The following is a 23,710-nucleotide window of genomic DNA, read 5'->3' as shown; positions in this document are numbered from 1 at the left end:
TGTTTTTTGCGCTTACAAGTGATCTTTTGTAGCTCTTTTTGCCATCAATTTTTTTTTTTTTAAGTTTAAACAAATTGCCGAAATCGTGTTGTACACCGCCTAAATGATTAATTGAATAAAATCTGATTATTTCAAGGAAATCAAAAAATTCGACTTTTTTGTACACAAATAATTCTAGAACTATGATTTCATCTGCATTTGGTATTGTTATTAATTCCGACTTATCGAGTCAATGGTACGGCGCTAAAAAAAAATTCGAACAAGTTATGCAGCTGCTCTGTGATTAATTCAAGTCAAAACGTAATCGACGAACAATGGAATTCTTGGAAATTTTATTGTTATGTTTGGCTGAAGTTAAAGAGTGAACTGAACGGTATTATATAACTCAACGTCTAACTGGTACAACAGCAGATTGTCCACCTACGTTAATTTGTTTGTAACCTGATTCCTTATTTCACCTTCAAAACGCTGAACAGTACGATTTGAAGGTGAACCAAGGAATCAAGTGAATAAAAGAAACTAAAAAAGGAATAAATGCAGCAACAAGAATAGTTGAAAATCGTGACACAATTATCGAAATTTCATTGAACTGTTGTTTTGTGGCGACATACCATTGATATGGTGTCTTAGCTCTGTAGATAACTAAAAATCCCCAAGCTATCCTACGGGCTAGTCATGGACACACAAGTCAACAAAATATTAACTTTTCATTTTCTTTCATTTACAGGTTAAAGTCAACGTACTCGACAAAAATGACAGTCCACCGCAATTCCCAGACACCCCACTTATATTCAGCGTATCAGAGGACTTGGGTGCTGGTCATACTGTTGCAACGATTCGTGCTACCGATCCAGACACTATCGGAACACTGTCATATGCATTAATGTCGGGCGATGGAAAGAAATTTTCGCTGGATAGTAATACCGGGATCTTAACGCTTCGTGACACGTTGGATCGTGAAACAAAGGATGCATACGAGTTGATAGTTCGTGTAACAGATGGTGTCCAATTTAGTGAGACATCAGTTACCATTCAGGTATGTTGGTTGATATTGAAACAAATTTTTTTGTGGTTTATTTCTTGGAAAAATCCAAAGGTGAAGAAGATGTTTTACTGAAATTCCTTTTCGGTGTGAATGTGTGTGTTGGTCGAAAGTTCAATATTAATTAGTTAATCCATTCTACATAAAAGGTAGATTGTACGAAATACCTTTGCTTACCATGTTCGCAAACAGCTTTTCGAATGCGTATTCTAAATCACGCGATCTGTATCCCGGATGACTAAGCAATTTCACTTGATTTTTTGGTTGAGAATTTGCTACACCTTTAACCAACGTGTTTTGGTTGTACCCAAACACCGAAAGCACGAATTCAACGATGCAAATTTGATATGATTTTTGCTGCATTACCAAGAACTCTTAAAAAATAGTTCTCAAAAAATTGTTGGTCAGATAGCAAAACAACGCCCGCTACAACGTCCTGTACCGATTTGAACGTGAAAATTTAAAAAAACGGGTCGACAATGTCATACATAAGTTGGAACACTTATAAGGGTCATAGTGCGGGTCAACAGAATTATTTAGAGAGATTGGCGATTTTTAGTGAGTACATTAGACAGACAATGTTCCTTCTAAACACAGACTTGGACATGTTTTCAGTTCAAACAAAATCAAAGGACCAACGATCTACCGACGATCGAGCGTATATATCAATAAGCATCACATTAATTTCGCCGAGAACACGTTTTGGATGTTTGTCCTTGAATGACTAAGATTACATGTTTGTTAAATATATATTCTGCTCTTCGTTCTTTCCTTCATTGACTGCAACAATGTAGTGAGTCGTCTTTAATTTTTGTTTAAATTTCTCTTTAATTTCATGGGTAACATTATCTCATCCGTCGTTTTATCGACTTTTTCCTTCCTTTTTTTATCAATTTCTTGATTACACAATATTTGGAACGAGTTCAAAACAAAAGGTAAATGTCGATGCCACAACGTAATTTGCATGTAGTTGAAATGATTGCCGGTGAAATACAACGAAAACCAATTTAATTGTATTGAAATATCTCGGTTAATGGTAGTGTGGTTTAAGTCTTCCGGTTCCGATTGAGCAAAAAAAGTTGTCAGATTTAAAAGGAGAATATTTTTTGTTGAAACATTGTCTTGTGCGTTTCTAAAACGTTAACAAACCCCAACATTTCAGAAACGACGGGCACTCCTGAGCAAAAAAAAGTTTAAACTCAATGCTTTTTGTCGTTGTTATCGATAACAGATGATTCACTCTTTCTAACCGGATTTGAATATATATCGAAGTCACGACCGCCTCCCCATAGATCATTTTCATTATACGATACTCGTCAACGTAACATCGCTTAATTTTTCGTCAAGTAGTCCTTAACCTCAATTAATTGACGTTAACTGCGTTTAATTTACTGGATTTTACATTAAAATCATTCGTTCAATTCATTCGATATTTTTCGACATGTCTGACAGTTTGGATCGTGTCTGACGTTTACAAGGTCATGAAAATGATGTGTTGTAATGCGCCATTTAGCGCGAGTTACAACATCCTAAAAGTTACATGTTCTACGAAGTTACACATCCTCGAGAGTAACCCATCCTCTTACTCATATACTTTTACTAATTAAAATTATTCTAATTATTTCAACCTCTTGAAGCGGGTTCGTGTGCTTAGAAAAGTAGAAAAAGAACTTACTGCTGTTGTTGACATATTTCAAAGATGAAGGAAATGAGCAAAATAATCAAAAAATCCATTTTCTCTGCCTCTTTTTGCATTACCACCCTCTATTTCTCAGAAATAGCAGACGTAATCGCGATACAATAATTAAATCTATTACTACATCTGTGAAAGTGTCGCTTAATTTTGGATAAAAAAATCTATTACTTCATATGTTTTGGCATAAGTATTTCTTTAAAAAAGACAACATTAACCGGAGTTCATCGTTAGTTTTTTGTAGTTGCTGTCGATGACAGATCCAATTGCATTAAATATCGCCAATTTGGATTTATTTTCAGCATTTGAACAAAAATTACAACGAACATTCATACAATCCCAATATCTTTAATATCTTGCATTAAATTGTACTACACTTGCCGGTTTCAGAGCTCACCTAAAAAATTCGAAAATTGCCGGATATTCCAAATCTTAGGAAAATACCTTATTTTTTCACTCAAAGGCTACGAAAAAAATTACATTTCGTTGACGTTCTGTCTAATGACATAGTATTAAAATAGTACATTACGTAAGGTATTTTACTTGCGAAGTCCTGCGAAAATGAAAATTATCGAAAGGGTCAACGGTGTGCTGCTGGAAAAAACATTTTTCAAACAAAACCTAGTGAAGTTCATGTTGAAATGAAATTGTCTTTTTTTTGCTACACTGCGTTATAAAAAATGTATACTTTCTCGCCTCTTGTTTTGACAGGGGAGAAAATAGAAATTTTCTATCCTGACATGTCACCTTTATTTTGAAAAATTGTGTAAGAAATTGGTGTTCTTGTTTCGTGGTGAAAACGGGTTCACGCCGACGAATGGAAAACGTTGTGTTCACAGAGGGAAGAAAATAGGAAATTCTAACTCGAGCAATTTGCAAGCAGAGCGGAGCAAGGGCCGCAAAACCTCATTTATGTTTGAATTTCCAACTTTCTTCCGTCAGTAAACAAATCACTTGAAAAAGACATCGCTTTTCTCTGTACATTTAAATAGTTCTAACAATCAAATACAACGGTAACCAGACGCATTTTGAACCTATAACTCACACCAACGTTCTTCCAAATGGCTATGTTTCAGTCGTGCCGTCCAGAAAAACCAACGGAACGTACACAAGACGTCTTTTTTCTGCCTTTTCTGAATAAAAAACGCAATAAAACAAGTAATCTTCATCTTGACTTTTTGACAGCCCCATTCAAATATATAAAAACAAAAACACAAAAGGTTTCTTATTACATATTTATATGGTAATAGACTAAAAAATTAAATTATGTGGAATATATAATTATATATAATTGCTCATTTATCGTAATATTTCTCTCTTTCTCTGTATGTAGCTACAATATAATAAACGTTTCAAATACTTTTTAATAAAAAAAAAACTTTGCGACGATGTTTTATTCCGATCCGACTACAAAACAAAACTCCTATCCCAATGATCAGATTTAATATTATTATTTTTTATAAATTTTATTGTTAAACGGATTATAATGCGTTTTCGTTTCATTTGAAATATTTATGTGTGTGTCTTCATGGAGTTGTTGGATATGTCGTCGCTTCGTTGCAAAATCGCGGTTTTTTTTAATGCCATCATCATATATTGTTGAATTTTATGACTCTATCAATTTAAATTGGTTTAATTTAATTAGATTTTATTATAAATGAAAATCTTTTTTTATTATTATTATTTATTTCTTATTAAATTTCCATTTTTATTTGATTAGTTAATCTAATTTGGTTTGGATAAGATTGCTAAATGAACGAGCTATTAATTAAAAGAAAAGAAAGAAAAAAAAACCTCAACCAGTGAGTTGTGTGACCAATCGGCAATCGATTTAAATTTACAGCAGTCATAAAAGTCGTTAGTAAATTAGGAATTATTATTCCATTTCGCAAAACTATGTGTTCATTGTAGGAGCTGTACATAAATAGACAAAAGAGAGATAGAGAGAGAAAATGTGATATTTATTACCGTACTCTGTCAGTGTACATATTTACAACTACTGCACATGGTTCTCGCTATAGGCAACAGTTGCCCTCTAAAGTTATTTGTTTACCTAGGGAAGAGAATAATAAATATCTAACAAGAGCGAAGTTTTACTGACAGACCGGAACGAGGGCGAATCGCTCGAGTTGGAATTTCCTACTTTCTTCCCTCGGTAAACACAACGCTTATCATACTTACGAGGTCCCCCCCCCAATAAACAAAAACTCAAATTTTTACAAAAAATTTAAGAAAAAGTGTGACAGTTTGGGGTATAAAATTTGTACTTTCTCCCTTGTCAAAACAAGAGCGGAGTAAATAAACATTTCCTCTCATGAACTGTCTCAGGCAAAGCATGAATAAACCTTCATTTTCTTTATGGCCTTTTAGTGGAGAAAATAAGGCTAATCGCACCTCGCACATATGAAATAGTTATTTACGTACCTGTCTTGGACGATTGATTTCTAGGCAATTTTACAAGGTAAAGTGTCTAAAATCAATGGTCCAAGACAGGTACGTTACGTAATTTTTCACGCAAACTCGAGGAAAAAATCCAAAATTTACCTCATTTTCGTCCCTGAAGCATGAAACATATATTTTTAACTCAAAGACCAGTGGTAGGTAGAGCGTCTTTAAAAAGAGATAAGAATTTTTATTTTTTTCCTCTTTCATCGTATTCATCGTCATCGATGCATTCTCACCGGCATTTGGTAGAAAACGTTTTACGACGATCAATCTAACTCACAAGATTTCGATCGTGTTGACATTTTTTTTGTCAGAAAATTGATGGTTTGATTTGGAAAGTATTTTTGGTGACCATTTAACACTGGTTATACCGTTCATTATTTATTTTAACAAACAATCTTTCGATCAGTTTGAAGTGTAGACTATAGGTTAGTTGAATATGAATCCCCACCAATCTATTTTGGATATTTTGTGATTCTTTTTGTCATTTAGTACAGCCGGTGACTTTAAAATTTGTGTCTCCTTTCGCTTAAGCTGTCAGCTCATACAAATGATACCGCTTTTACGTCTTTATACTGTTTTACCAGTACCACCCGCTCTCCCGCGTAACTATTTAATATCCTGAATATAAACAAAAAATATTTCAATATTTACAAATATTTGGTAAAATTCAACAAGTCTATCCGTGATCTAAGCACAAAAGATAACTATCACATGGAGTACAATTGTAAAAGAAGCAATTATCATGTTTTGGAACGTCAGATCAAATTGTAGCAGTTTAAAGACCACAATTATCGAATCTGTTACTTATTTTGATTGAAACGGTTTGAATATATACAAAGTCTACTACTTCGCTTATTTAAACCTGCACTATGATATAAAGGGAACATTAGCCAAATTGAATCGCTTATTTTCGCTGAAGGAGTCGACAACAGGTGACATTGTTCCGAATGGTACATCCAGTAAATGTACCTTCGGATTTATCTCATTTTACATTTGAAATAACATCGAGTGAGAGAAACCAGAGTGACATAGAATAACAAGATTAGCTTAGAAACGAAAGTGGCAGTATTTACGTATGCAAAACAGTAACATATGTACAACAAATAATCATAAATACAGGGATAAATATTCGGTTTCTTCATGTCCGTCACTCACTGCATTTCGTAAGTTCAAATTTATCAAACAAGTTACACTAAAACCATTCAATGTGTATGCAAGTCGGCTCTTGTGATATATCCGGTATATGTGCAGTATAGATTCTTATCTCCATCAAATGTTTGTAGACGACGATAAAAATATTCGTGCCTTCAAAACGTTCGGGACGTTTGGGAGTAAAAAAATCGAAAATTTTCTCTGACTGCGACGACATAACATTTAGCGGAAAACTTACGCTTATATACTCCGAACGTGTGTGTATTCCTTTTAACTTATCATTTGTGTTTGTTTGTACAAGTCTGAAGAACAGAATTTTTTCTTGGTAATCTAAAATGCCATTCCATCAAACCTTTTCGATAATATTATTTGAGGAATTTCTTTTCGGAAAATTTTGCCGATGCCGACAATCAGTTATTAATGCGCGGACATTGGAATAATATTTATTGAGTTTTAGAGATGGAATTGAACCTTTTTTCATAATAAAGAAATTTTATGAATCCAAATCAGTATTTCGATGAGAGAGTGATGAGAAACATGTGTGGGTTGAAGAGTGTCGTCGCCATGTTATACTTTCGTTATTATCGATAAATTTAAATGAAAGACAAAATGAAATCAAAACACAATTCCCTCTCACCAGGTCACCGATACAAACGACAATCCACCAATATTTAACGAGCCCGCCTATTCGTTTGACATTCCGGAAAATGCCGAACGCGGATACCAAGTCGGTGTCATATCAGCCATGGACTCAGATCTGGGATCCAATGCCATGATCTCATACACAGTAATATCCGATTGGGCAAACGATGTGTTTTCGTTGAATCCACAAACTGGTGTTTTCACGCTGACAGCGCGATTAGATTACGAGGAGGTAATGGATGTTTGAGTGGAGAATTTACTGGACAGAATAATTCATGTATCGCTTCTTTCAGGTTCAACATTATATTCTCGTAGTACAAGCGCAAGACAACGGTCATCCAAGTCTGTCAACAACTCTAACAGTGTACTGCAACGTCTTGGATTTAAATGACAATGCGGCGATTTTTGATCCGATGAGCTATTCAAATGAAGTGTTCGAGAATATACCGATTGGTACGGAAGTTGTGACTGTTAGCGCCACCGATATTGATTCCGGTAAGTGGAAACCATTTTAGTCTTCAAAGTTACTACTGCCTAAAATTTAAATTATTTTCCGAACGAAAATCATACTTTGGTCGCGTAAATAATAAACTTAAAGTTTTGACAATTCTACAGCCCACAAACATACTGTGTCGAATCTATTACTTCACATGTTTAACGTATAAGATAGTGACAAAATCTGTTACTTCATTCGTTGAAGCATACGTTTTGCTATATAATAGAATGCTTACCAGAAATAATCGATTACCTTTCTCATCGTTGTCGAAAACAGATGGCGTAGTCGACTGCAAAAGGTACAGCTTTGTTGTCCATCTAATTAATTTATCAAAACAATAAACGAAACTGTCATCAACAGTCCTGATCGGATGACTCTCCAAAGACTCGCCATTACGTTAAATTACCAACCAAAACCCGTATTTTCACTGCCGATCCATAAAACTTCTGAGACATTGTCATATCAAATGTTGGATCTGCCTCCAATCATTTCTGCAATAATGAAAAGTTCAATATTTTCGTTCAGTTTTTTTTATATGGCTGAGGACTTTTATTGCCTGGCTATTTCTGCACAAAGTTGCAATTAGGAAAACGCATTAGCAAACCATTAAGCCAAGAATGAAGTTCCATAAATTTGTTGGCTGGCTCGTTCGTTCGGTTCGTTTTTTTTTTAATTATACCGTTTATGAGCCTATTTATAATTCCTCAAATAAATTCCTATACCGTACCAGTTTGCTTGAATTATTTTCATTTTATTAACCATAACCTACACCACTGTTGAAACGCGCTGCACCTTCACAATGTACAATTTCTCGTACAAATAACAGTTCATTCTTATTATAGAATTAAGAGATGTCGTTTTCAAAACTTATTTTGTTATTTTTCATTGCATTATTATTGCTATTTTTCCATATAATAATATCCCATCCATCCGTCCGTCCGTCCATCCATCCATCCATCTATCTAGTCCCTATTCATTTTCAATATATATAAATGGAATTATACACAGAGAGTCGCATGGAATGGTAGATAGAAACGAAGGAAAAAAAAACGAACAGAACCAACAAGAGGAAAGAAAAAAAATATTTTACAAAATGTTCGTCAACGTACACTCTCAAGTTAAAGACGACGAGACAACACAGTGATTGATTACTTTTGAGGTCAAAAATACAAAGTCAAATTTATATGTTACAAACAAATGTTTGTCTTGTTCGTGCATTTCATTTGCATTTTGGTTTATTGCACATTTCATATTTTTGTAATTAGAATTTTTCGTTGCAATTACATGACGATGAAATTGTACAAAAAAGGTAGAATACCTATTGGATTTATGCTTGCAATTGCAGTGTAGTGCAGTTCCGCTCTCAGTGATTTTATCTGCAGCAGAACCATGTTTAATTTAAATGAGGATGATGCAGTGCAGTTAAAGTTTTTAATAAATTATGTCACTCAGTTCAAAGCTTTTTTTCAGTGTTAGGCACGAAAGTAATTGGGAGTTTGAATATTTTGCAAACGGAAGGGGTTAAATGCTTGAACCAAGAGCAAGTTGCAGCAAATTTTCTGATCGGGTCACTCCGAGACTCGGAGTCTGAGTTAGAAACATAAAATAATGGGATTATTATACCGAAAGAATTTTTTGCGAACTAAACTTTAATCATTTTCTTGTTTTGACAATTGAATCTATTACTTCATTCGATGCAATAAGTTAAATCAATATAAAATCTTTTACTTCATTCGTTATTACACACATTTTGCAATATACGAACGTATAAGTCAGAGTTAATTGTTGAGTTTCTCGTAACCGTTGCTAACAGATGAAATCTGAGTTTCTGATATTCTATCCATTCTGTATCTGAATAGAACTTATGGGTCTTTCAAAAAGTATGCCATGCTAATATCGACGTTTTTCAGACGTTTTTCTTCCTCCCGTCACACCAAAATGGATGAAACATTAAAACAATTGAATAGACTGCCTCGAGAAAGCACAGCGTAGAAAAATGACTCTCACAAATAGAGGTCGCCATCGGGATTTCGTAGATTTGTGCATATATTATTGCGTTCCATACGTCATATATTTATATATGTAAGTCCAGTTACAGCATTCATGTCAGACGATGGTTAGTCGTTTTGTGCGATTTTATATGACAAAATGCATGGCTAAGCTAATGAAGTACTAGATTTTTTAAATGTTTCGATCAAATATTTGGTAATTATATTCGTGGTATTGAGTACGTGAAAGGTTAACATAACCGCAAACTCTTTCTTATTAATATTTGTGGACACTGATCACATCAATTTTTGTATGGGAGAATGGGAGACATTACAACATACATGTCCATTCACTTTAGTGTTTCTTTGGCCGAGTAAATTGTGCTGCGTATAAAGGGGAATGTGGATCGATTGAATTAAATAGTCGACAATCCTGTGTTGAATCGTGAACAATTATTTAAAATAAAAACAGAAACTTTTGGGCTACATACTGTGAATGAGTGGTAGTAGTAATGCAATAAATTAAATTGTTTTAATACACATAAAATGCATGGCTGGACTGGACACTACGTTTTTTGTTCCGTTTGAAAATAAATTATTTTCGTCGCATCAAAATTCTATTCTTGACCATCGTCGAAACAATTAAATAAAAACCAAATTTATGCTTTAATTAACATTCAAAGAGCGATCCTGTTTTCAGGTTATATATTTATAACGTACTGTATACCAGCCAGCGAAGTGACTTAATTAATTTTTCGAAATAAAATTTTATCGATTTTTTCAACATTTCTCGAAAAGAAGAAAAAGTTTTTGTTATCTCAATTTAACGTTGTCTTGCTGGTTGAATCTCACCTCACATGGTTCAATTATAAAACGGAATGTCCGCAACAGCGTACCACGTTACGAAACGTTTTCAAGATGTAACTAGAGTTCATAATGTATTGAATACTCGATGACTGTACGATATATAAATTCACCCAGTATAGGATTCCTTTGCCACAGGTCGGTTCTGATAACAAATTGTATCTGGTCGTTTAATCGAATCGGTAATCGGTCTAAGAAAAAAAAATTGTAGCGAAAGGTGGATTTCGTAACAAGTATCCAGTCAATGTTATTCATCATCATTTTTCGTCTCATTCAAACTTTTTGTTATGATTGTAGGAGAGTGTAATGTAAGCATCGTTCATTTGTCAACACAGTTTGTACATTTTGTATAAGGAATGTTTTCCTTATCTGTTCAAGGAGAGCATTTAGACAAAATTAGACTGGATGTAGGGCTCTGGGCGCCGATTCTCGTTAATTTAAGAATTCGTTACGTGGTATTAAGGTGATAAATGCTGAGAGTGGTCCATACGATTCGTAACCTTTGTTTTAAGGTGACAACGGTCAAGTAACGAATTCTTAAATTCACGAGAATCATCGCCCTGATTATTTACAGTTCAACACAAGGCCAATTTTTAGGAATTTATTTTCGAGAATTTTCATGAATTTCGTGAATTTTTGATTCAGTATTCCAAGAATTTATTTTCTCTTCTTGAAATTATCGAAAATTCTTGAATTTTAGAGTTTCGAGCACTTTCAAGAATTCTTATTTTTCAAGTATTTTAAGAATTTTCAGCAACTTTTACGCCCTGGTTCAACATGAAAAACAATCAAGTTATTATAGAATCCCATTCGGTAACAATAAACCTTGCACACTTTGCTTGTACATACTTAACTTACTTTCACTATTTGGAGAACTTTATTAGGTTCGTTTCATATAACCCTTCATAAAGAGCGAACCAGTCGTGAAATAATCATTAAATCTGTTACATCCTTTGTTTAAACCGTTTCATACAAAATCTTCTACTTCATTAGTTTCAACATAAATATTACCGTATAAGCCTGTTCTAGCCAGAACTCATTGCTTATGTTTGTCGCTCTTGGCGATAACAGATGACACGAATTGCGAATGCGCGATAACAGATAACACGAATTGTGAATGCAGAATAATTCCGAGTTAAGTTTATTTGTCTCTCTGCCGCCAACAGTCACAAAACCTTTTTGATTGGCATTTCATCGCACAATTACAGTCAATCTTCAATCGGAGTATTCGACACTAAAAATTGATGTCTCCACCTCAAATTATGCGGTCAAACTGAACAATGGAATTCCTAGAAATTTGAATAGAAACTTTTTTGAAATAGACAATGCGTAATACCAGTGAAAACCGCACAAACCTCGAAGACAATGCATACATGTTGATGACTTAAACGTTGGTTGCCAATAGTTTTTTTTTCGGTGAAATTCGCGATTTCTATGTCGAAAACAATTTATTTTTATCTCCGAGAATAACTGATTTAGCATCTGTGCTCTGGCAAACCGTCCACAAAAGAAATTTGCGAATTAATTGCCTGTGATGATTGGGTAAATTTCTCATTAATTCCGACCGAACAAAACTAATTCGAATCAAATTTCGTTGATCCACGATCATTGTTCATTCAATACACTGTATGTATGCATAACATTAAAAACATGCTCGACACGATGGTGTTCCATGTTCTCAGTGTATTTATTTGATTGATTATCATGTCTAACTAACCGTGACTAATTGTTGACCTTAAAAGAAAACAATTTCTAATGTTTAAGAAAAGAACGAATTACAAAAATCTTTGTGTGTTAAACTAAAACATTTTTAATTATGAATTTTTGCAGGCGATAACGGTCGTATTGAGTATGCTATAACAGCGGGAGACGATAATGGTGATTTCCAAATGGCACAAAATGGTACGATTCTAACCAAACGTGAACTGGATCGTGAAACAATCAGCACATACAATTTAGTTGTAACCGCAAAAGATTGTGCCAGACAACCAGAAAAACGGTTATCTTCAACAGTTCAGGTAATCAATTTTTTTTTCTGTTTCACTTTTTGCTCGGAAATATGTGGTCAGTTTTGAACACAATCAATCCATGATTGTGGAAACCTTTTTTATTGTAAGCTCGGTTGGTGACCTAGTTCTACAATAAAAGTTTTTTTGTTTTTTGTTTTAAATTTCATCCATATCCACTTCGTCACACTGAAAAAGAAAAATCGAATAACCACATAAATCAATCAGGTTACAATCACCCTGAAAGATGTCAATGACCTATCGCCGGAATTCATCACATCCAACGAGACTAGTGTAATGGAAAACATTCCATTGAATACAGTCGTCCTAGCTGTTAAAGCTGTCGACTATGATGAGGGTCGCAACGGCTACATCGAATACGCATTGGTTGTAGAGCCGAACGTTCCGTTTACCTTGGGTCCCACCGATGGATTGCTTCGAGTATCTGGCCGATTGGATCGAGAACTGCAGTCTTCTTATCCGTTAACTGTGATAGCAAGGGATCGCGGTGAACCACCAAGATCTACGCAGCAACAGATCATCGTTAACATACTGGACGAAAACGATAACAGCCCGGTGTTTGATCCGAAACAGTACAGTGCGTCTGTAGCGGAAAACGCTAGCATCGGAGCAATGGTACTTCAGGTAAAAAATAATTTTGATTTTATGCAACGGGTGAAAATGACCTATAACATCAATGTGTTTTACCAGGTGTCTGCCACTGATATTGACGAAGGAGCCAATGGACGTGTGAGATTTTCAATTTCACTTGGAGATGAGAACCGCGACTTTAGCATCAGCGAAGATTCGGGTATAGTGCGCGTAGCTAAAAATCTGAATTACGAACGAAAATCTCGGTATGTGCTAACGGTTCGGGCCGAAGATTGTGCCGGTGATATCGGTAACGGTGAAATGCGTTTCGATACCGCCGAACTAACGATATCGATTAGTGATATAAATGACAATCCGCCAACGTTTCTCGATTCGCCGTACTTGGCCTATGTGATGGAAAATGTGATACCACCGAACGGTGGCTATGTGATTAAAGTGAAAGCTTATGATGCGGATACGCCGCCGTTTAATTCACAAGTGAGATATTTTTTGAAGGAGGGTGATGCTGACCTGTTTCGAATTAATGCGTCGAGTGGTGAAATATTTTTACTGAGAGCGCTGGACCGAGAATTGCAGGCGGAATATTCACTGACTTTGGTCGCAATGGATACGGGTGAGTTGAAAAATGTGCTTTTTTGTAGAAAATTTCCTTTCATTTGATTGAGTTTCATTGATGTCTTTATGTTCATACGATTTGTTTTGTTACTCACCATTAATTTAATTTTTATAAACGACTTGAGTATCACGGCATAATTGATAGAATCTATTACTTCATTAGTTTTGACATACAATTTACTATATAAGAGCCTCTACTCGCTCATCGCTCATTTTTGGAGTCGTTGTCCCGGAATGTTTTGTGAGTACATAGTACCTTACTTGTAGGTCCAGTCCTACGTAGCGCTTAAATCTAATGGTGATTGCAACACCCAACTGACGTGGCATCCGCACTCTACCCAAATCCCTATTCAATCAACCTTTTTCCACGAGAACCGAACCCGGACTTTTTGGGTACCCATCAATCTCGTGTGCCACAGGTGACTGTGCCACGATAATAGGTGTCTTAGCAAATATTTAACAATTTCTTAAAAGGCCATCAACACAAAATTCATCACACACGCACGATTCTAGTGAATCATAATTGAGAGTTCAAGTTCAACCACATTGGGCTTTATAATACGGATTTCGTATCTATAGAAGAATCAAAAGCCTCACCACTTGGGTTATGTGTATGAAAATCATGTTCACATAGGTATGTGCAAAGCTTGACGTTACTACAAAATTTAATGGTAGAGTAAGTCGGCCTAAGCTCACTCCAAGAGACCTAATCCGAGACCCAAACCGACTTTCAAATACTTATTTCCCTTGATTCTGTTTTAATACAGGTACGATAATTCCTGACGTTCCTACCGAACAGCGCCAAATTTACCATCGGGAAGTTATTGTTATGATTCCGGGAAGGGATGGTTCTGTCTATCTAGTCGGAGCGGTGTGGTGAGATGAAAAACGGGTTGGGTGAATCATGAAGAATTCAAGATTTTTTTTTCACTTTTTATTCGAAATATCCCTTCAACCAAATGATAAAATATATTAATTAAGGATCTTCCTTTCATTTCATTTCAATTGTTCTGGGCATACTGAATATATCGCGATTATCGAGTACCATTTTAATAAGCGGACAACTGAAAAATAGTTGCATTTTGACTTGACGGATTCTGGTTGAGCAAAATGACAGTGTATCATTATCTCAGTCAAGGAACAGGGGTCTTAAGATCACTCAGGGTATTGCAATATACACAGTGTATCCAGAATAGTCATATCGATTCGAAAGACCGAGTTAATTAGAGCACACTTTGTCTGACGTCAAGTCTATGATCAGAAATGGCGAAATAAAGGGATGAGTTGAATAAAATTCTGTCGTTGTCTTCGGACAGGGATGCGTCAACGCGATATCGACCTCCGGGCAAAATTTGTGGATAATCAAACTCGTTCATCGATATGTTATCGGCTCTGGCATATAGATAACCCTCGTACGGACACCTATGATTCACATTTGTTAGCTCGGAGAATTTTTCGACAAGCCATTTCACCACGGGCACGTGTTCTTTTTTCGAAAGTACATCACAAACATCCACTACCAAATCTCCGCCGGCTCGCTGATACAAGTTGTATTTGTAAAAAAATCTGAACCGAAATTTGAACGCGTTAATCGGTTCACTTAAGTTTCCCCATAGATCAATTTTCAGGTGGTTGCGATCAATGTATTTCGCCATGCATCTGTAGTTCTTGGCAATTTTACTTCCCGGGTGGTATTTACAGATCAATTTTTCGAAAATAACTTTGTTCCTCTGAAAATGAAAATTTGTTATCAAAGTTGTAAAGTTCCAGAGATGGCGATTTCAAAAATTAGTATCTTACTGAATGCGGACGTAAGTGGTCATATTCCGAATTCATAACGATCTTTACGAAAATCAAGAACCAAACAATTTTCGTTAGAGTTTTCATTGTTGCACCTGTCGGAGAAAAAATTGGTAACTGGTTCCCAAATTCAGTGATCACTAGTGGTAGACATAATTACAGAGTTACCGTTTTGAATGGATCAGATGTTATCAATAAGTGGGTCGGTGGTAAATGGTTTTTTAATGGATGATTGCGAAATAAATGAGTTGAGAAGTATAATAATTGCTGATTGAACGCACGCGCGCAATAACGATGCTAATGACATCTGTCATCAATGTTGATCCAATTTGCGTTTTGCAGTAGAAATGACTCAGAGAATTCACCGATAATGACAAAATTATTACTCAAACTTAGAGATTATGAGATTATGTCCTCTCTTGACAGTGTTTTTTTATGAGTTTTCCATTCATTGAAATTCTCCGATTTCTTTCAAGTTTTTGGTGGTCATTGTCTTGAAGTTAAGACATAGGTATCCCAAAATTCAAAATCTTTCCAAATAGATATCCATAGATATCCCAAATTTTCTCAAAAGTCCGTACGAATCCTATAATCCAAAATATTTCTCAAAATTTCAAACAACCGAAGATATCTCGAAAGGGAATTTTTATTAAAATTAATTTAGCGCCACAAAATAAGTTAGCGTGATCGTCCGAAGTTAGTGCTTTGTACAATTTTTGAGAAAACTTTTGGGATAACTTAACCGCTAGCTTTACCGTCATATAGTTCGCTGCAACTGTATTTCCAGATAATGGTTCAGGTTGTCCTGAAACCACCTGATGATCCAAAATTTTCAATGTAGACCTGAATGTTTCAGGTTGACCCGACCTGACCTGAATTGTTCAGGGTTCAGGTTGTCTCGACCCGATAGTTTTAGGCTGCAACTTTGTATCATAATGACTTGACCAATTGCAGGTTGCAACTTTGTATAATAAATTTAAAAAGAAAAATTATTTATTTTTGTGAACATTCTCCGATTCTTCCATGGTCATGAACGTCAGCCGCGCTTCATCAAGTGATCTTCACGTCTTTCAACGAAAGACGTGAAGCATATGCCTGTGTACAATTAACAATGAACTCTGTACAAGTCGTATTACCGAACAAAAAAAAGACTTTAATATGAAAGACGAATCGAACAGCTAGAGAAAATATTTTAAAATTTATCTCAAAAATATTCTTAATGAACCTTTATCATCTGCTCATAATTTTTTTTTTCTGTTATTGTACAGAAATTTATTGTATTTTTTTTCAATTCAACGATGTGTACTACAATTTGATGGTCATTTTCCTCTTCAACAATTTTTTTTTTTTTAATTTTATTTTCAAAACTGAACACACTCCACACAAAGTATTTAATAAAAATATACGAGATCCCAAACCAAAGAATGAAATGAGAAAATATACAAAAAATGAAAATAAAAGAAGTAAGAAAGAAAAAGACGAAGAAAAAAAAACTCTGAATTTCTGCTATATCATTTTATATAATTTTTGTTCACTAAACTTTGTGATGTCGTGACTTTTAATTTCCGATAAAAACATTTTAAAAACGCTTTGTGTGTGTCCATAATTCACAATAAATAAATAAGTAAATTGTCTTCTAGTAAATGTTGCTCGTTTTTTATCGTCATAGTTTCTTCTCCGATTTTTTTTTAGTTCGTTCTTTACTTTTCTAGAAGAAATCTTATTATTCTGACTCTGACTTGTTTCCCATTTTATTTTTCTTTATTTTTCCATTTTATCAAGAAAAATAATAATAAAATGAGGATAAAATTCTTATTCTAATGGTGTGTCCGTATCTATCTCTCTCTCGTTTATATGCCCACTTTCATATCAAATCTTTTTAGACCCTCCTACTGTGAACTATAATTATCGAGTACTACGGTCATGTCAATCCAATTGTATAATCTACACAATATTATAAAATAAACATGCAATGCACAATGTGACGGCAGGAAAAAAAAGAGTTTTTATTCGTAAAAGAGCTTTTTTCAATTATCTTGTCGTCGCAAAGAATTTGGACGCATATGACGAGCCAATATTTACAAAATGCGAACCTAGTGAAATCATCTGTAAGCTTCCGCTTAATAATTTCCATTTATAATATCAACCTGTTTGTGAGCAGACACGAAGACATGCAATTCTACTTAGAGTTTAACAATATTCATTACTCCCAGATTCAAGGGCGATAAATCAATCAATCAATTTTAATAAATTGGTTATTAGTCCGTCTCGACATTTAGAAATTGAAGGTTTTTAGCTCTTAATAATCTCGAGTTGTTGATAGGTTTTATCCATGTGACATAAATCCTTTAACAGGAATGATAATTGACCGATTTTTTCGATGGTCGTTAGCATTTTAGCATTTTATTCAACGACTTCAATTACAGCTTTGATTGACTTTATTTACAAAATGAATTTGAGGGCAGAAAAACGTATATTTTTGATTGGAAAATGATTTACGAAAATAGATCACCAAAGAATTTTGTGGGATTTTCTCTTATTTTCCAGGATTTTTTGTTAATTTTCTTTAACGTTCAAGGATTTTTTGAGATTTTTGGAAGAATTTCAGAATTTTCTGAACAAAGGATTATGTTTTGAGTGCAAAAGGATTTTCCATGATTACCTGCCCTGCTCACCGACTGGATAGTGTCTCCTATTCTATCATTGAGATCTTTCTAAGGATCTTTGGATCCATTATCTAAGTTTTTTTTATCCATCTTCGCCTAGATTACTAAGCTTCTTCCGCTTCATCATTGCCTACCTTCAGTGCCGGACTGGTTCAAAAACATTCCTCAATTGCATCTCAAAAATCTAAAAAGTCATTCTGGAATCGCCCAAGCTCACAGTATGGCATGGCTAGTCCGGGCCTGTCTACCTTTACTAAAGTTCCTAGTTTACTTCCTACAGTTCTTCTTCTTCTTCTTCACAGCCTATAGTTTCCGAGTTATGCAACATTGTTTCTCTTTAATAATTCTGTTCATTATCAGGCAAAAAAGTAAATTGCTCAGATCATTTTCAAGCTTTTCGTAGAATTTCGTCTTCAATGCAATTTTTTCTATTCAAAATCTAACAACCCAATTATGAAATTATCGTCAATCATTTTCTGCATCCACGTTCCGTAGCTCTACGATCTGTGTTCTCCACTCATTTCCAAATGCATAACGCTGTGTAACAAAAAAATTGTTTGACACACGGCACAAATGCAGTGTGCGCAATATCACGCTTCATTTAAATCCGATTACACACTTCCGCCAGAGATAATTTTTTTTAAAACAAAGTTCTAATGTTTGTACGTAAATAATCGCTTAAAATTGCGCGGTCTGGTGTAACATATTGACAGAGACAAGGCATTGGTATAAAAGACGGAGGCTTAACGTCAAAATATACGAGACCAACAGCAATAAGATGAAAACTTTTTTGTTTTCGAATAAAATTCTATTTACACACTGCACATCACATCAGAAATAAAACGAATCTTACTGGGCAAATTAATTTTTGTTCAATTCTTTCCGATTATCAACGGCGTAGAGTAAACCTACACGCCTGTCCGACAACCCGTATTCGTTGATATGGTAAATTAAACTTTTTCTTCTTACATTGCATTGGTAAATTATATGTAGCACCATTGCACCATTTTGAACGAAACGAAAAACTTCCAACATTCACAATCATCTCTTTACTCTTCTCGGTTATATTATATTATTCCGTGGATGTTTTGGTGTATCTTTCTCATTATTATATTGTTTCCTACGTAAAATCTATGTGTACCATATGAGCTGGTTCGTTATGCTCTTGTGCAATGTTATATGTTGTTAAGTTCTTTATAAAATGAAGGAAATATGAACATGAGAACTTTGTATAAGAAGAAAGAATGTTTTTTTTCCTGTTTTTTTTTATGTAACCTCTAGTTGAATTGTAATAAACTGGTTGTTTGTTTTCGATATTGTAAAACAAGATGATAAAAGTAGAAAATATTTCTTCAACTATGTTCAACTAGGGAACACCGAGCACACAGAGGTATTTATATAGTACGTATATTCAGCTATATGGTGCAGCACATATGTAACATAATATAACAAGTCAGGTATCGATCTTCTGTTCATATCTATGCAACTAAACGAATAAAAATCTCTTTTGTTATTCGCTATGTGTTCTGTGGCATAGAACACAAAAACAGAAGTAGGAAAAAAACCCACCGAACCGAATGGTATTTCCAAATAAAATTCAAGTCATAGCATTGGATACCCGGCAGCTTTTTTTCCTGCTTCTTTTGTTACCTCTCACTGGCAGAAAAATTGTACAAAAGACAATGTTGCCTCGGATACATTGGTCATGTTTCAAGATTATGCTTATTAAATGTTAAACTCTCTTTTTATCATTTCGTTCAAATTTGGCCTACTACCGCGATAGGGATTGCACATAAATCGATACAATGTATCGAAAAATCGTGCGAGAATACCTGGACAATGTGCGTGATTAAATTTATATATTCAATGATATTGCGGCTAAAGAAGTTTCATTTAAAACTGTTTTTTTTTGTCGATTTTCTGTGTAAGTGGGTGATTTCAATGAAACGTTAATAATAATCAGATGATCATTAAAGAGAAGAAGACGAAAAAAGTCACACACACACACATTGCCCGGCTGAAACAATGTTGATCGCAAGATGTTATAGCGAAAAATGGTTCTGGAATACGGTTAGGAAATGTTCATAATTTAAAATAACTAATAATGAACAGTGGCTTAATTGAGGTATGTCTTGGGTTCAACGGTACTGTGACCTAGTGATTTTCTTTCAACAAGCCCATAGTCAGAATTTGTGTTAGAATTAGACGGGTGAATGTTTGCATTTTTTTAGATATGTAGCATTTACCCTTAAGTTCGTCAATGATTGAAAAGAAAGTCTCAGGAAAAGTTCTGAATAATTCGGAATTTGAAATAATTTGAAACCTTAGAACCATGGGGACCACACTGTAACAAATTTGTTTCCGATTTGGACAAAAGAATTTCAGGACTTACGTACGAAAAAAGGGCTACATTATATACCTTAAACAAAGGCTAAGCATTGACGCTCAACGAGGCGATATTATTGAGGGATATCAGTCCTCAACACATTGACATCAACGAGTACTCTGAAGGAAGTTTTTTTTTTTTTCAAAAAAAAATTCATAATATTTGGTTTTGAAAAGATCGTTTGACCTTAGTGTTGAGCTTTTTTTCGCATTCTAAATTTAATTTTATTCGGAAAAAAAATTCGAAAAAAATTCAAACTATTTTTGGATTTAATACAAACTTTCTGCAGGGAAAATGGTACAGTTTTGTTTTTCCGGCTTACGCCATTGATTTCCATGCACAAACAACAAAACTTCAAACCTAGCCTTTGTTGAGTTAGCTCACATATACAGTAGTTTCATCTGTAAGCGACAACACCGACAAAAATAAGGATTGAACTCTGGTTAACGCTGATATTATAGTGAAACAATATTGAAGTAGTAGATTATGTATATATCTTCTTGCAGACATTAAGAGCAGAAGAAGTAACAGATTTGAAAAATGTATCGATGGTAGGCTTAAAAGATTATCGAATTGCTGAAAATCCTCCGAATTCTTATCTCTGAATTGAAAAGATGATTGCACTACTATAGACTGCGACAACAATAAACCATAAATGCTAGAGTAGGTGAATTTAGAAGTGATTGACTCAGTTCTTGGCTAAAGTTAAAAAGCGTGTTAGGTTTTTTCGTTCTTAAATTCTTCTTATTACTGACCAAAAATGCAGCACCTAATGAGCATGATGCATTGTTCAATTATGTATGACATTCCATGCAATCACCGTCTGTGCTACCTAATAGGTGTGTTGATATTATTCCTAGTATTTATACATCTTACCACATATTATTGTATGTTCTCATAAACTGTATAAGTTCAAGTTCACCCAGTGAAACTAAATTAATTTCAAAAGTATTTTGCAAGGAAATTCCAGATGTTGCTGGTCGGTTGTTGTTTTTTTAATGAATATAAAACCGGAGGGATCGGGCTTATCTTCCACCAAACAAAATGTAACATAATTGTTAATAGTTTGAACCGATAAACTTTAAAAGCGATCGAATGAAAACATTTTTCTTTAAACTTCGTCGATTTTATGCAATAAATTACCATCGATATCGGTTTGACCTTTTAAAGTGCAATTTCTCGTATCATTTTTTTGATAAAAGGGAGTAGCAAAAAAGCATATAAAATCGTTGTTCGTCTTTCGTTATAATGGAAAATATTTTACCAACATCTCTCGTTTTTCTTTTGTGAAATAGATTTATTACAAAATAATGAAAAATTGCCAAGTAATTCGAGGGGAATGGGAATATAATAATACGAAACACGGTCTTCGATATAAAAATGAACTTATATACATTTTCGTATGGGTTTATAAAGTATTCTCCTCTACTCTCCATAGCTCTGTACATATTAATCGAACCATGTGTGTTTGTTGCATATCGATAGCTTTCTGTGATAAATCGTTTGTGCGACTCTCACAAGAAATTAGAATAATCTGCAGCGATAAGTAAATAAATATAAAATGTGCGCAATTGCATTGCACACAAAATTGTCTGTGTTTCGAGTATATTTTATACTTTAAAAAGTTTTGTGTTTGAATTGAAAACTTTTTAAAAATATAAAGTAACTGAGAACCGTGTAAGGAAATGTATGTCTTTCTTATAGTTGAAACGTTGTTTGCTCATTTTTCGTTTTATTTATAATCCGGTAGTGTGCATAATTAAAGAACCAGAAGAACAAAAATTTTTATTTATTTTTTTCGTTTTTATTAAATTCAAACTGAAACTGAATGATATGTGAAAATGCTTAATGTGAGAAAATAAAATTTATTGTGGCAATGTTGCCGTGGTAGTCTGATTGTAAACAATATATATCTTGACCATCGCATGATGCTGATTGCGTTATGTTTCCAACAAAATAAGAAGAAGACGAAGAAAAAAAAGAACCTTTACAATTTCAGTGAGGCCAATTGCGACAGTTTACTGGATTTTATTAATTAATAGGATGACTTTATTAAAATTATTATCTCACAGTGTCGTTTTAAAACATGCACACGGTTACGTGCTCAGAATCTTTAATATCATCAGATTAAATGACCGAAAAAAAACGGGATATATCGTTCGTTCTGAGCAAATATGTATGCACCGCATAAATCTTAATCGTCGAGAAGAGGTGTGATTTAGAAGTAAAAATGGTGATGCAGACGTATAGGACATTTTAATACCTAATTGAACGAAAGCCCATTTTGAGTACGACGCAGTCAATAAATTAGATTAGTGTGGGTTGTACATAAACCTCCGTTATAAATTAGAAAATATAAGTCAAAAGATAAGAAAATATTTTCTCTGGATGTTGTGAATTATTTTTCCATTCAACCTGTTACGGACGGCTATCATCTGTTATCGATATCGACTGGGATAATAAATGATAAGCTCTGAGTGGAGCGTTCTTACGCAGGAAAAAAATGTTCAAAAAATTGAAGTAAAAGATTTGAAATCAACATCTGGAAAACAGTTACATCCAACGCAGTAAAAGATTTATTCCATAGCAAAATACTGATATGCTTGCCGCCTCTGAAAGGTTAATAACAAATATGGAAGTGTACTAGTGAGATTAGGAGTAATAGAGAGATAACAGAGACCAAACGATGTATTCGGGCACTATTAGGGAAAATGTGACTAAAACCTAGGTTCTGAAAAAACAGGAAAGGCAGCTTGCACCCAAATTTGAACGGTTTAGTAGACATTTCCCATATACATTTTTAGTACTGTTTTGCACCCGTAAATAATCCCACTTTTGAGTCTAAGCCGTTCTTCTTGGTTTCTCTCATTTGCCATTTGAAATAGCATACAAAATACGAGAAACGGAGAGAGGAACAGCAGCAAAACCTTAGGTACGAAAGTGGCATTTTTTACGTGCGCAAAGCAGTAAACACAGAATTCTATTCTAAGTTCGTAGATTGCGTCAGTAGTGGGTTTGATTCAGAGTAGGGCCTATTTTATGTGTTTCATGACAATGGATCGACGGGCCTCCGTTGTTGTCATCCCCCTGATCTTATCATGTTAGAGGAATTTGGTTGATATGAAATTGAATTTTGTGTGGACCAGCCCACCTTCCCCTCCTACGGCGGTTATGGATTTTCCCTAGGCATTTTTTAAATTATTACAGCTTCCGTACGACAAGGCTCTTATCATTGCATTGGTTATACAGTCACTCACCTTTTACATATCCGTCCAACAAAGGGCTTATTGTTTGATTGTT

General features: G+C 34.5%; 1 protein-coding gene across 1 annotated transcript in view; it reads left to right on the top strand.

Moving 5' to 3' along the window:
* LOC119078905 (cadherin-related tumor suppressor) overlaps nucleotides 1-23,710 on the top strand; it is a 194,804-nt gene that overhangs the window by 151,308 nt on the left and 19,786 nt on the right. Inside the window, exons 8-13 of the mRNA XM_037186634.1 lie at nucleotides 728-1,036; nucleotides 6,976-7,209; nucleotides 7,271-7,472; nucleotides 12,156-12,343; nucleotides 12,560-12,976; nucleotides 13,043-13,556. Of these exons, the coding sequence (XP_037042529.1) occupies nucleotides 728-1,036; nucleotides 6,976-7,209; nucleotides 7,271-7,472; nucleotides 12,156-12,343; nucleotides 12,560-12,976; nucleotides 13,043-13,556 (1,864 nt within the window). The remainder of the gene's footprint in view (nucleotides 1-727; nucleotides 1,037-6,975; nucleotides 7,210-7,270; nucleotides 7,473-12,155; nucleotides 12,344-12,559; nucleotides 12,977-13,042; nucleotides 13,557-23,710) is intronic.

The sequence above is a fragment of the Bradysia coprophila genome, unplaced genomic scaffold, assembly GCF_014529535.1.
Source record: "Bradysia coprophila strain Holo2 unplaced genomic scaffold, BU_Bcop_v1 contig_297, whole genome shotgun sequence".
Taxonomy (NCBI): Eukaryota; Metazoa; Arthropoda; class Insecta; order Diptera; family Sciaridae; genus Bradysia; species Bradysia coprophila.
The sequence above is the reverse complement of the archived record's forward strand: the minus strand, read 5'-3'. Positions and strand labels throughout refer to the sequence as shown.